This window comes from Mirounga angustirostris, unplaced genomic scaffold, assembly GCF_029215605.1.
Source record: "Mirounga angustirostris isolate CCGP_5_RB_7025 unplaced genomic scaffold, mMirAng1.0.hap1 SCAF_5, whole genome shotgun sequence".
Lineage (NCBI taxonomy): Eukaryota > Metazoa > Chordata > Mammalia > Carnivora > Phocidae > Mirounga > Mirounga angustirostris.
The window spans coordinates 50,820,249-50,835,506 of NW_026991713.1; the positions used below are offsets into that span (position 1 = coordinate 50,820,249).

At 35.5% G+C, this 15,258-nt stretch overlaps 1 protein-coding gene across 3 annotated transcripts in view; it reads right to left on the reverse strand.

The window, feature by feature from the left end:
- Positions 1-15,258, reverse strand: part of LEMD3 (LEM domain containing 3) — a 68,574-nt gene that overhangs the window by 40,462 nt on the left and 12,854 nt on the right. For all 3 annotated transcript variants that reach the window (XM_045873032.3, XM_064590946.1, XM_045873031.3), the window contains exon 2: positions 65-102. In XM_045873032.3, coding sequence (XP_045728988.2) covers positions 65-102 — 38 coding nt within the window. The remainder of the gene's footprint in view (positions 1-64; positions 103-15,258) is intronic.

Consider the following 15,258-nt stretch of genomic DNA (forward strand, 5'->3'; position numbering starts at 1 on the left):
TCATCCTAGTATCTTATCATATAAAACATGAGACAAAATATCAGTATTATGATCTTCTACTTACTTGTATTTTTCCAAATGTTTCATCAAAGGGGTTTTTTACTATCAAGGAAAGAAAAAAAGAGAACTATTAGCATCATTTGAGGATGAGAATGAGAATTCCCCCTAAACAAGCCCTCTGAAATGCCAGCATGTACTCTGCTAAAACTGAATGTAAACATGCAAAGTGTAAACAAACTGATGATAACAAAGGTTAGTCTCAAAAGTAATTTTTGAGACTTACTATATTTACCATTCTTATTCTGAATCTGTGGTTTTCTCTATTAATATTTGAGAGCGCTGCTCTGGTGTCTGAGTGTCTGGGTTCAAGTCCCAAGTCCATCACTTACTAGCAGCATGACCGTGAACTAACATCTACTTAGCTACCCTAAGTTGTAGTTTCCTCTCCTATAAAGGAAGGATGTAACAATGATACCTACCTTATACAGCTGTTGTAACGATTAAATGAGATAAACCATACAAAATGTTTGGCTTAGTGTCAACCACTTAATACATGTTACCTATTACTGTTACTGACTACATTGCTTCTACCAAACTTGCTTTCTCTTCAAAATATAGATTAAAAGCAGTTACTACTTAAGGAAATCTACAAGATGATTTTTAAAACTAAATTCTTTCAAAATTCTGACTTCTAATGATTAAAAAAAACTTCCTACTCATTGCTAACATCTGGAAAAGTGGCAAGAAACAAATATACAGATCAAAGTAGCTAAGATATGTCTCAATATTAAATAATTTTGTATTGCCAATATGTATTTTAAAAAGGATTTAGCACTTTCCATCCAACTTCCCTATACCCAACTCCCCTAAAAAAGATACAAACAAGTTTATGGCTAAACACGTAGTATCTCTCATAGTTATTTAGAATCTCCTCCTTATCATCTATTTGAAAATTACATGCAAAAATATTCAGAGCTTTCAGATACCTGGATATCTATAAATCCAGGTCACAACTAAGACTAACTGAGCCTACAAAGTAGTTCACACTGACCAGGTTTCTTTTCTGAGGTGCTTTTCTATTTTTATTTGAGAAAACAGGAAGTCCCATAGGAACCAGGAACTGCCTGATTCTAAGAAAGTTTCATGTGTGAGACCAGTTTAACAAGGTACAAAAAAAAGCAAGGAAAAATGTATCCTGCGATCATCTAAAGGGATTTTGCTAATGGATTTTTAGACATTTTTCTAGAGTAACAGGATTTTACTGCTGGAAAAGAAAAATTTTTGAATGATAGAAGATCAAAAGTACCTAGTAGGGGACTAGGAAGAAGAAAAAATATAGCTTAAAGATTAAATAAAATGTTATGAATCACAACAGGCTTGTACTGAAGATACTTTTTAATAACATTTTTATTAATGTAAAATTTGAACAATTTAAAATAAAGCTGTATTTAGTTCAATATATTACAGAAAATGACTTGTCAATCTATTTAAAATAAACTGGTCACACGATCCCAGAAGAACAAGTATTTTATTTGCTCTTTATAAGAATAACTCTAAAAAATATTAAAACCTGCAATTCTAAAAAACAGGTTTTAATGTCTATGAAGAAAAGCCATGATAGCCTTATTTTTTTGACAGTATACAAAATCATTTTTTGTCAAGAATATTAAATGAAACACTAATTCTACATGTATCTCTAAGAAAGTATTACTATAGATTGTGGATGTTCTCCCACTAGACTGTCCTACTGTGAATTTCTCACGACAGAGACCATGTGTCACTCATATTTGTGTGCCTGGAGCCAGGCATAGTACTATACATATAGTTAGTGCTCAAAAAGTTCTGGTTGTGCTATCTAGGTTAAATCCACATTTCTTTATTCTACCCCGTGTGTTAACACTGCAGAAGGCTGAGAAGGGTACATTCAAAGCAACTGGGAAGGGAAGGGGACAGGATAACAAAGAAAGCTATAGAGCAGAACAATTATTCTGCTGAAAGAATGCTCTGCCCTTTGTATCCTTCTAGATTTCTGCCTCTTGTCTAACAGGCTGAGATACCCGATAGTGTATCTTAAATGCCAGTAATATACTTTCCATCCTACACACCTTATGTTAAAAAAAACTGTTCCCCAATTTCCTATGACAACCACTAGCATTTCACAGCATAACTAATTGGCTATAAAATCACAAAAAATAGAAGGACACATTAAAAAGGACATAATGAAACATGTGCGATGAATAAAAAGTTAAAAGGACTTTATTACGAATTACAAAATATTTGAATACATCAAAATGTATAGTGTAGATTCATGGCAATACTGTGCAAATAACTAATTTCATTGTGTGGACTGTACCTAAGCACTTGTCTTCAAAGCCTTTTGTTCATAGTATTATACAGTTTTTTTCCTTGTTGATTTGTCTCCTCGTTCAGCATTGCACTTTTTTTACGCTAAAACATCTTCCTTCATTAAGAGAGGTATCAGTTCATAAATACTAGGATGCATATTTGTAAATAAGCTTCGTATTGTGTTGTGAAAGCCTTTTATGCCGTTGTTTCTTCTTGGCATATTGTCACATATCTGCTGATAGACATTCCAGTTTATGGGAAACATGGGTTCAAAATTCTGCACCACTGTACAGACCATGATGAGGGCTGGCTAAGATTTAGATAACATAAAAATGGGACTACTGGGTCAATGGAGAAATGAAACTAAACTGTCAAACCAAACTGTCAACCAGTTATTTATCTTTTATGGTAAAATTACCTTATTATCAAAATGCTCGCTACAAAGATGCTTATAACAAAACTACCTAGAACCACAACTGTCACCTATTAAATTAACAGACCTATTGAGTTAACAAGTAGCCCTGAGATTAAGTTTTATAAAGGAAACTCCATCTAAAAACAGCAATTTAAAAAAAAACCAAGGCCCTCATTTCTAAAAGCATCTTTTTTCTAAAGATTCTTTTTTATTTTTAAGTGATCTCTACACCCAACGTGCAGCTTTAAACTCACAACCCCAATATCAAGAGTCTTATACTCAACCGAATGAGCCACTCATGCACCCCTAAAAGCAGCATCTTTATACATCTAATTTTTGTTCCCCAAATCGCTTCAGTATTTCAAACACCACTGCCAGTGTCTTTTATTTCATCCAAACTGCCTACAATATTTAACGGAAACCACACATACTGCCACCCCTAGTGAAAATATTCTTCCCCCCCTACCCCACCCCTGCCGCCAATTGGGCATTTATAGAAAAGAAACCATATTCCAAAAGCATCCCACAGCAAAAAAGTGCCACCTCATCTACAAGCCTCTTTTCTAGGCATGGACCTAAGAGTAAATTATAGTTCTTACCCCTCATCCTAAAGCAACGATAATGCCACACTGATATTTCAAATCTTCCTCTTCTGTCCCCTAATCGGCACAACCTTGAAGCCATTTCAGACCTAGTACTGTCCTCCTTTATATCCTACACCCCCAAGAGCTTCTCTTTTTTTTCCTCAAAGCCTCCTGGTTTCACCATTTCTCCTTCAATTTTCTTATTCAGATTATGTCAAACCTCAAATATACCAAACTTTTCTTTGTAAATGTCCTTCATATTTTGACTTCTCTTCCCTTTAAGCTACCCTAATGACTGTAAAAATCAAATTGCTAAAAACGTTTCTTTAATTATACTACTAGATCCCCCAAAATCATCAAATGATCTCCCATCAGATTTTTCTTCAAGGAAGTAATTGTAACCTTGTGATACTCTATGTCCTTAGACACACAGTTGACTCTCCTTCTCCAAACCTCTCTTTCACATCAATTCCAAAAATGTTAATAGTTTTACTGATCCTTTAACTTTTCTTCATTCTCTTACACTGAGATCAAATTCATTAGCCATTATGAATGCCCAGATAAAAAGGAAAAAATGAAGTATATCAACCTACAAATTATTCACAAACATATGTTTAATGTTGATCAAATAAATTGCTATTTTCCTCAGAAAGGCTCCATTTTGCTCACTCAATGGCAGTAAAAAGAAGAAAAGCCTGTGGTGCCCAAAGTTCTTTCACAATTCAAAAAAAAAAAAAGCTTTTCATTTAATAATTATTGAGGACTTTGTGCTAGGCACTGGAAATGTGACAGTAAATAAAATTTTAAAAACTCCTTTCCTCAAGGAGCTTAGGTCAAAAGAGACAGGTACAAATACATTTTAAAAATATACGGTATGGGGCACCTGGGTGGCTTAGTCGTTAAGCGTCTGCCTTCGGCTCAGGTCATGATCCCAGGTCCTGGGATCGAGCCCCGCATCGGGCTCCCTGCTCCCTGCTCGGCGGGAGGCCTGCTTCTCCCTCTCCCACTCCCCCTGCTTGTGTTCCTGCCCTCACTGTCTCTGTCAAATAAATAAAATCTTAAAAAAAAAAAATAAAAGTAAAAATATACAGTATGGCAAATGATTCTAAGCGCTTTGGAGGTAAAACAGCAGGAAAGGTGCTTGACGTGAGGGAGGAAAGCAGTATTAAGATGGTCAGAGGCCATACTAAGAAGACTGCATTTGAAGAGAAACCTGAAGGAACATAGGTAACAAGCCATGTGGATATCAGAAAGAAGACGTTTACAGACTGAAAGAACAAGAAGTATACAGGCTTTGAAGTGGTAGCATGCTTGCCATATTATTCCTGGAAATGTACCAGAGTGGAGAGGGCAAACAGCAAGAAATGAAGTCAAACCAGTAAGATTATTTAAAGGAGTCAGTAGGTACAGATAATGTAGGGACCTTGGAGACTCTTAATATATTACTCTGAGCAAGAAATCTCACAGAATTCATTTTATTCAGCTTATGCTTTAAAAAAGAAAAGCCCATATAATAAGGGTTCAGGCCAGTCTCTCAATTAAGTTTAAGAATCCTAAGCATTTAGAAAATAAATGATCTGCTGTTCATGACTCAGGAAAACTGAGGAAACAGCACATTCAGGGTGCTTTCCTCTTGCTTTCTTGAGAAAACGGACTCCAATTTCAGTCAGCCTCGACATTCTTCTGTTCTGAATACCTGAAACTATCATCAATTATCAATCAGTATATAAAATATTCTGCCAGGAGGAACTGAATAGACATTTTTTGGTACATGAATAGGTGCTCAACATCACTAATCATCAGGGAAATGCAAATTAAAATCACAGTGAGATATCACCTCACACCTGTTAGAATGGCTACCCTCAAAAAGATGAGGTAACAAGTATTGGTAGAGGTAGAAAGAAAAGAGAATTCTTGTGCACTGTTGCTGGGATGTAACTGATGCAGCTACTTTGGAAAACAGTACAGAGGTTCCCCCCAAAATTAAATAGAACCATCATATAATCCAGCTAATCCCACTTCTGGGTATATATAACCAAAGAAAATGAAAACAGGATCTTGAGGAGATATCTGCACCCCCATGTTCACTACAGCATTCTTCACAACAGCCAAGATATGCCAACAACCTAACTGCCCATCAACGGATGAATGGATAAAGAAGATGCAGAGTGTGTGTGTGTACGTACACACGCACAATGGAATATTACTCAGCCAGGAGAAAGAAAGAATCCTGCCACTGTGACATGGATGCATCTTCACAGCATTATGCTAAGTAAAATCAAGTCTGACAAAGACAAATACTGTATGATATCATTTATATGTGTAATCCAAAAAAGCCAAACCCAGAAAAGTAGAATGGTGGTTACTAGGGGCTGGGCAGTGGGAGAAACAGGGAACTACTAAGGATATAAATTTCCAGTTATAAGATTAACAAATTCGGGGGGCGCCTGGGTGGCTCAGTTGGTTAAGCAACTGCCTTCGGCTCAGGTCATGATCCTGGAGTCCCAGGATCAAGTCCCGCATCGGGCTCCCTGCTCGGCAGGGAGTCTGCTTCTCCCTCTGACCCTCCTCCCTCTCATGCTCTCTGTCTCTCATTCTCTCTGTCTCAAATAAATAAATAAAATCTTTAAAAAAAAAAAAAGATTAACAAATTCTGGCGATCTAATGCCTAGCATGTTGATTATAACTAATAATACTGAAAGTTGCTAAGAGAGTAGATCTTAAAAGTTCTCAACACACACAAAAAGTGGTAATTATGTGACAGGATGGAGGTGTTAGCTAATGCTATGGTAGTAATCATTTTTGCAATACATAAATGTATCAAATCAACACACTGTATACCTTAAACTTACACACTGTTATATGTCAATTACATTTCAATAAAGCCAAAAAAAAGTTCTGCCAGGAAGACACTGAGCCTTCAATCCTTCTGGTCTTCAAGACTGAATGTTTGTCCTTCTTCATTCTATCTTCAAGGTCCTGCGTGCAGCTCTGCTACAGTCATGAAGAATCCCTAACCACCGCAGCTCATTGTGACCTTCCCCTTCTCAGAACCACAATGTATTTACTATCAGTAGCTCTGCTAACTTATATTATAATTTAACTATTTGTTGTTTGTTTCCTCCCCCAACAAGACTGCAAAATCTCTACTTATCTCAATGCCTTGCAGATATTTGATGCTAAATATATACTGAATGAATAGCAGCTTGAAGGCATACTGCAATCTCCTAGAATAACAGCTTCACCAATGCCAAAGGGTTACCATAATCCTGATTACTCTACAGCCTTTTCCTTAGAATAAAAAGGAAATTATATTTATTAAACTCTTGGTAGATTCCAGGAATACTGATGCCATGTACTCAAGAGGTAACTTTTACCACTATTTTAAAGCAGGTATTACTTCCATTTTTATGGACAGAAAAACAGATGCATGGTGAGGTTAGGCTGCTTCCTTGCAGGAAACAGTTTTAAAAGCTGGGATTCGATCCTACACCTGACTTCAAAGCCTACATTCTTTTCATTATATAAAGAACAACTACAGAAAAGAAAATATTTGTTCTATTTAGTTTAAGGAAAGCATTCTTCTCTAGAAATGGAATTATTAAACTCTAATCTCCTTGTGATGTAATGCATGAAAAAAAGGCCCAAAATGAGGATAAGGAAAAGACACAGCTGTTGGAGAATACACTGTTATCTCTTAGATATGGAAAACTCTTCAAAACCAAGTTCTCTAATTGCAGTCCAGGCAAAGATTTCTGTGATATATCAAAATATAAAGTGACCCATGACCACCAGGGGCAGCATTAGTCACTCCCCTTCTCTCTGCTGCCATGACATTTTGTTCATAAGACTACTATAAAATTTCTCAAAAGGCATCAGTTTAAAAAGAAAAAAGGTCATAATTTTCTGATTTAGTACTACATCTAAACAACAATTTGGCTTCACCTTTCAACAAAAGATATTCACAAACATATATCAAGTACCTACTATGTGCCAGACAGAGATTAGTTAGTTGTAGGAGATTAAAAATGAAAATATATAAGCCTTGTGTCCTCAAGAAGTTCAATCTGGGGAGCGGTAACTGTAGACATGCACTTTCAAAGTCAGTCTCTCGTAATTTTTTTTTAAAGATTTTATTTATTTATTTGACAGAGACACAGTGAGAGAGGGAACACAAGCAGGAGTAGGAGAGGGAGAAGCAAGCTTCCCGCGGAACAGGGAGCCCGACGTGGGGCTCAATCCCAAGACCCTGGGATCACGACCTGAGCCAAAGGCAGATGCTTAATGACTGAGCCTCCCAGGCGCCCCCAGTCTCTCATAATTTTAAAATTCTATGACCTTAAGGCTAGGTTTTAGTCTTTGGAAACGTCCAGTCATCTAGGCACAGTGAAATTCAGCTACCTAAATGACCAATTGTCTCCGAGTTGTACCTCTTTGTAAACATACATTCAAGTTCTCAAATCCCATCTTCTAGCTTTAGTGGCTTAAACAGAGCATAATTATATGTGAAGAAATGGGGCATAGGGGGCAAATATTTCCAACAGCTGCAGAACACTGCACCTGTGTATGTAGCAAACACTTCTGCATTTCACCATCAGCCGGACTGATCTAAAAATGGACAGGGTTAACAAGGCAGCACATTCTTTTGCAACATAGTCCATTGCCCATTTGTTCTCTGAACGTTCTCCAATTGTTTCATAGCTCTATTAAATACATAGTCATTCTAAAAGACAGGAACAGTTTACGTTAAGTATACTTAATAAATTACTATGAATATTGATATTAAATCAGCAATCAAAACAAAGTTTTCACAAAAACTGGCTACTACGAAACTTGCCTAAGGTAAACTCTTGTACCACCCTTCCTCTACCCATAAATAACTTTTCCATTTTAACCCACCTATCTATCTGGATTTACAGAGTACAAACCTAGATGGGGATAACAAGTGAAGAAAGGAAGGAGGGCAAAACCTCAAAAGCTTCTCCACTTCTCAGATCCTATAGGAATCTCAACTTTTCACCTGCCCTGTTTTAAGGAAGGCAACAATGTGTGCTGGTTCTAAAAAAAGCTATTCTTAACGAATAACAGACATACACCATGATTTTATAAAATCAAAGGGGCTTTAAATGTGGTAATGATAGTATTAAGAATAAAATAATGTGTCCAAGAAAGTAAAAGATCAAAACATAATTAAGTTGACAACAGACTTATTTGTTTGGTTCTTATTTTTCATCTCTCTATTATAAAGAACAATTATGGTCTCTTTCAACTTTGTCATCACTTGAAAATCTCTTATTTGCTCACTATAAAAATGAAGATTTCATGGGGGTGGGAGATAACAGACTGTAAATGGGATTTCTTGTCTTTATCCAAGCACCAATTTCACATTATAATTGTACCCCAAGTTTGGGATCTCTGTAACAAAAGCCATAAGAAAGACTTCTAACCATAGACTGTTCACCAAGTATTTATTGAGCATATTCTATAAACCATGTTATGAGAACACAGTGCTTAAAGACTTAGTGAAGATAAACGAGTAGCTATGATATATAACGTAAATCAAGTGCTTCAAGAATTCAGAAAGGGATAATTTCTGCCTAAAATATTTTTGAGCCTTAAAAACAAATTAAGAGTAACAAAATGGAATGAACTACTTGAAAATGCAACAATGACGAATCTCAAAAATATGCTGAGTGAAAAAAGCCTCACAAAAGAATACTCTATGAATCCACTTATATGAAGTTTTAGAACAACCAAAACTAATCTATGGTGAAAAAATCAGAACAATGATTAAGACTATTGATATGGCATGAGGAAATTTTTGGAGGTGAAGGCTATGGTCTGTATCTGTAGGGATTTAAGTTGCACAGCTGGATGCATTTGTCAAAACTCATCTGACGGTACATTAAAGATTGGTACATCTGACTGTATATAAATTTTACCAAAAAAAAACAAACAAAGCACAACCCTCACTCTAGCTAACAATATGCATGACATAGGTAAAGATTAAGTATCTTAATGTTTTCAACTTACTCTGAAGTACATTTTTTAAAAAGACAGAATGATGGGGCGCCTGGGTGGCTCAGTTGGTTAAGCGACTGCCTTCGGCTCAGGTCATGATCCTGGAGTCCCGGGATCAAGTCCCGCATCGGGCTCCCTGCTCAGCGGGGAGTCTGCTTCTCCCTCTGACCCTCCTCCCTCTCACGCTCTCTGTCTCTCATTCTCTCTCTCTCAAATAAATAAAATCTTTTAAAAAAAAAAAAAAGACAGAATGATGGATGGACAGATAAGATATATAATAGGATATAGGATAAGAAATATATAGAAGATATATAATAAAGCAAATACACAAAATGTTAACTGTAGAGTTTAGGTGTGGGTATATGAGTGCTCACAGCACAACTCTTTCAATTTCCAATTTCAAATTTTTCATTATAAAATGCTGGAGGAGAAAAGTATTAAAAAATGTTTGATGATGATGCAAAAATCCTAAAAGAGAATCAGTAAAAGATCACTTCAATACCTAGAATACCTTAGGTAAAATCCCTAATTTTAAATAATGTACAAGAAAAAAACATTTTCTCCCTTCCAATTCAACCTAAGTTCTTAACAAATCGAAAACCTGAAAAAGAAAACTTCCTCTTCCTTTGCAAAAAAACTAAAAAAGTTACTGTAATGCAAAGGGGTTTTTTTTGGTTTTGCTTTGTTTCAGAAAGACCTGGCTGATTTAGTCTTATTTTTCAAAATGCATATAATTTACATTTACAAATAAGATTTTAAATTATCTTTTGTACTAAAATGTCAGAAACTTGGCATACAGAAAAACAGCCATAGGAGCTGATGTCTAGTAAATGTTTCATAAATATTCAAAATTATTTTCTAATACGCTTCACTATTGAGTTGGAAGTAATTCATAGACCAGGGATTTTAAGACTGACTTTAAAATAAATTCATTACTAAATTTGAAAGCTAGATGACTAGCAAATCAAGAAAATATCAAAATACTTCACATTTAAGACACTTTAATGCTAGTTGTTCCTTCCCAAAATGAACTCTGATATCTTAATAGAGAATCCATAACTCGAGATCTGACAGAATTATCAATTACTGAATCTAATAATTAAAACCGAAGTTCCCATTCAAAAAACATGTTTAATCCAAGAGAAGACTTTTGCACTTCAAGAAAATTCCAAAACTTCCTCTAAGACAAAATATAAAGTTAATAATGAATCTCTCCCCACATACACGCCCCCAGGTCTTAATGGCTCAAAACTCCAGAAGTAACAATTAGGCTGCTGTCTCCATCTAATTTTGTCAGCTAAAAGACACTCCTGTAGTTTGCCAATGTTAAGAGGAAAGGTAGTATAACACATTCAAATAAACACAAAGCAATATATCTACTTAAATTACAGAAGCTTCATCCTATTGTACTGCGCAAGGTCCAAAAGTTTGAGTGATCTGCTTTTTCAGTACTTTCACAGATCTCTTCTTAAAAAACCCTTTTTGCACATATGCCAATTAAAGAATTACGCTACTGCATGGTGACAAGTGAATAGAAAAATAAAAGCAAGTCAACCCACAAAGGTTAGATACAAACCTATAAATAATACCAAGCACCTGTGCAACAGATAACTTGGCACCCAAACGAATTTATGCTAATGCAATACTGTAATTTATTAAACATGGTGACAGCTCACTGTATTAAGAGATTTTAAACATTAACTGTTACACACTAGAGACTGTCTCTGACACTTCCTCAAGGTTTACACTGCCAAGAATAAAGTGGAACTGTATTATAACAAGGTCTGTTCTGAAAGAATATTGCTAAATGAGAATCTGGAGTTCCAAAAGGGATCTGTGATACACTGTACAACCTATCCCCAGTGCAATCCAATAAAGCAAAATGCAAAAAAAAAAAAAAAAAAAGCAAAATGCATTTTCCATACAATTAAACACAAGAGGTCTTCTCTTCTACTTAGTAACACTCTCAATCACAATGTACTGTGTTTAACATTGTAAATGACTAGAGATAATTAATGTTGTGTCACACAAAGACAATATGCAGATAAAAAAACTGGAGAGAGAAAAGCTACAGTGCAATGATAAGGTGAATAGTACTAAAAAAATGTAAATGATAGTTCTCATTCCATTTTCCTAAGAGGGACAAGAAGTATACTTCTCTTAAAAGGAAAAAGGGCATTATATGTATAAACAAAGCAGAGAGACTGAAGTATGATCAAAACAAACATAAACTGAATTTGGAGCTTAAAAGGAAATTCCCACCATTGGCTTTATAACCAATGGCTTAAAAATTACATCTTGAAAAAAAAAAAAAATTACATCTTGACTTACAGCTCTGGAAAAAAACCAGACATGAAAAGTCGCTTGGGAAATAGAGGTATTTAAATATGTCATCATTAAGTCAAAAACAAAACCATCGGATAAAACAAAATGTAAGCAGTTATGACATGTGGTAAACTAGGCTAAATATGACATTTTGTTGTTGTTGGTTATAATATACAGAACTTTAAGAAAAAACTCATGCTTCCATATGAACACAATGGACAGAAAATACAACATACCCTGGGATCATATCAGATTTTTCACCTAACATCTAACTTCTTGGATGAATAAAAAGTATCTCTTCACACTGAAAGGCAGTGGGGTAAAATAAAAAAAAAATTTAAAAAAATCACCAGAGCAAGGAATGTTAGCTCCAACATTTATGACTTGTGATCTTGGGCATTCTAGTAATCTAATGTAAAATGGGATGTTTTGTGACTATGCATAGAGATACTGAGGGAGTGGGAGGGAGATTAATAAATCTGAGTTTTTTCTCCTTTTCTCAATCCTAACATGAAATAAACAGTACTCAGTTTGTCACTACTCCACAAAATATCACAGTATGTCACTACTCCATTCCTCATTTATCTCTGCCCTGGAGCTAGTGGGAAGAAAGGACAGAGTTCTTGGAAAATCTGTGAGTTTGGATGAGACGAAATGGAAGACCCCAAGGCAAAGCTCCCTGCCAAAAATTTTTATAATGCCTGAACTTTTTACTAATTGCCAAAATTTTCATTTATCAGAGATAGAATCTAAGTTAATAAAGATCTTGTATTTAAAAGTACAATCACCTTAAGAAGATTAGACTTTTTACTTAATGTTAGCCAGTCAGTCACAGTCATTTGAACATTACAACTGATCCCGACATTTATTATGAATGTCTTAAAAACAAATTCTAAAATAACCAGTATATTTTCCTTACAACATGCTTTAAAAGCAATGGTTCTCCATTTTTTAAGTAAAAGGACCTCTTCGTTTTTATCAAGACCGTCAGATCCCCACAATACTATTCTTAGTATTCACTTACCAAGAAAACATGACAAAATGCTACCATGAATAATTTTTTGTATTCTAACCACAGCAATATTAATATACAGTTGCAAAGAATACACAATGGGGGGGGCAAATAATTTGTTAGGTCCTCACTTTGTAATAGGTACAGCACCCAAATGTTCTCAGCCCGTATAAGTTAAGAACTACTGACATAAAATCTAAATGAGAAATGTAGGCAACCCAACTACTATACATATAAATATGAAGGATGATTTAGAGAGGCAGAGCCAAGCTCTGATTCCATACTGACTCAATCCTCACTAAAAGATAATGATATTATCAAATTTTATCATAAAATCATATGATTTTTATTATCAGAATTCTACAATATTTTGAATTTAATCAGATAATTTCCCCTAACATTTGGCCAAAAGTAACTGAATTAAGGGAATAAAAGGAGTTGAAATTTGATAAAGGAGAGGATATGTAAAAGAGGAACGCAGTATAGTACAATGGTTAGAGGATGAGCTTTCAAAACATACCGCTAGGGTTCAAACAACAACCTAACTCAATTAACTCCCCTCTCTGACCTATAACCTTGGACAAAGTGATTAACCTAATCCTCCACTAGAGCCCTCGCTTGTAAAATGTCAAAAATGCTTAAGAAGACTAAATGTTTATACTTGCTGAGCAACCAATAAATGGACCTACTCTTTTATTATAGGGCATTATGCTTAGTGAAATAAGTCACAAAAAAGACAAACACTGTATGATCTCACGTATATGTGGAATCTAAAAAAACCAAACTCATAGGTATAAAGAACATACTGGTGGTTGCCAGAGACAGGGAAAGGGGTGGCGGGTGCCTGGGTGATTCAGCTGGTTAACCATCCGACCCTTGATTTCAGCTCAAGTCATGATCTCAGCTCAGGGTTTTGAGATGAGTGCTGGGTGTGGAGTCAGCCTGCTTAAGATTCTCTCTCCCATGATGTAATGTATGGTAACGAACAACATAAAAAAAAAAAAAAGATTCTCTCTCCCCCTCTCCATCTAACCCTCCCCCCCTCACTCCCTCTCTTAAAAAAAAAAAAAAAAAAAAAAGGTAAAGGTGGTCAAAAGGTACAAACTTCCAGTTATAAGAAGAGTAAGTCCTGGGGATGTAATGTACAGCATGGTGACTACAGTTAACTTCACTTTCATATTTGAAAGTTGCCAAGACAGTAGATCCAAAAACTTCTCATCACAAGAAAAATAACTACGTGTGGCAATGGGTGTTAACTAAATTTACTATTGTAATCATTTTGTGATATATACATATATCAAATTATTACGTTGTACAATTAAAACTAATATATAATGTTACATGCCGATTATCTCTCAATTTAAAAAAAAGAAAAAGATTTGAAGTATTGAGCACTTGGATGTTTGGTCAAGATTATAGCAAAACAGCAGGAAGCTTAGGTCAGTATAAGAACAAGAATTAAAAGATGAAAAAGTATGACAGATGTTGGAGAGGATGGAGAGAAAGGGGAACCCTCTTACACTGTTGGTGGGAATGCAAGCTGGTGCAGCCAGTCTGGAAAACAGTATGGAGGTTCCTCAAGAAGGTAAAAATACAGCTACTCTATGACCCAGCAATTGCACTACTAGGTATTTACCCCAAAGATACAAATGTAGTGATCTGAAGGGGCACATGCACCCCACTGTTTATAGCAGCAATGTCCACAATAGCCAAACTATGGAAAGAGCCCAGCCCAGATGTCCATCAACAGATGAATGGATAAAAAAAATGTGGTGTATATATATGTGTATATATATATACATACACACACACACACACACACACACAATGGAATACTACTCAGCCTTCAAAAAAAAGAAACCTTGCCCTTTGCAACAACATGGAAGGAACTAAAAGGTATTATGCTAAGTGAAGTAAGTCAATCAGAGAAAGACAATTACATGATTTCACTCATATGTGGAATTTAAGAAACAAAACAGAGGATCATAGGGGAAGAGAGGGAAAAATAAAACAAGACAAAATCAGAGACGGAGACAAACCATAGGAGACTCTTAATCATAAGAAACAAACTAAAGGTTGCCGGAGAGGAAGGGAGGGGGGAGGGGAGGGGGGGTTACTGCGTCATAGACATTAAGGAGGGTACGTGATGTCATGAGCAATGGGCATAAGACTGATTAATCACTGAACTCTACCTCTGAAACTAATAATACACTACATGTTAACTGAATTTAAATTTTTCTTAAAAAATGAAAAAGTATAAGAAAACATAAAAAGTCAAAAATAAATTTGCTTCCTCATCCAACTCCCACAGAAGACGAGCCAGTGCACTGAGGACCCAAAAGTTAAACCAATGCTTTATCAGTGCTAAAATAGGATACAATTTTAAATAGGCTTCTATGGGCTAGCCTGGGAGCTTAAGCTTAAAAAACAGTGTAAACATTTCCAAATTCAAACAACCATCTTACACATGATCTGGAAGACAACCCATTCAAAAATTAAGGACTGCCCATTTTTCCCTTTGGAAGCAAACAGCCTGACTTTGTGAGTAAATATTC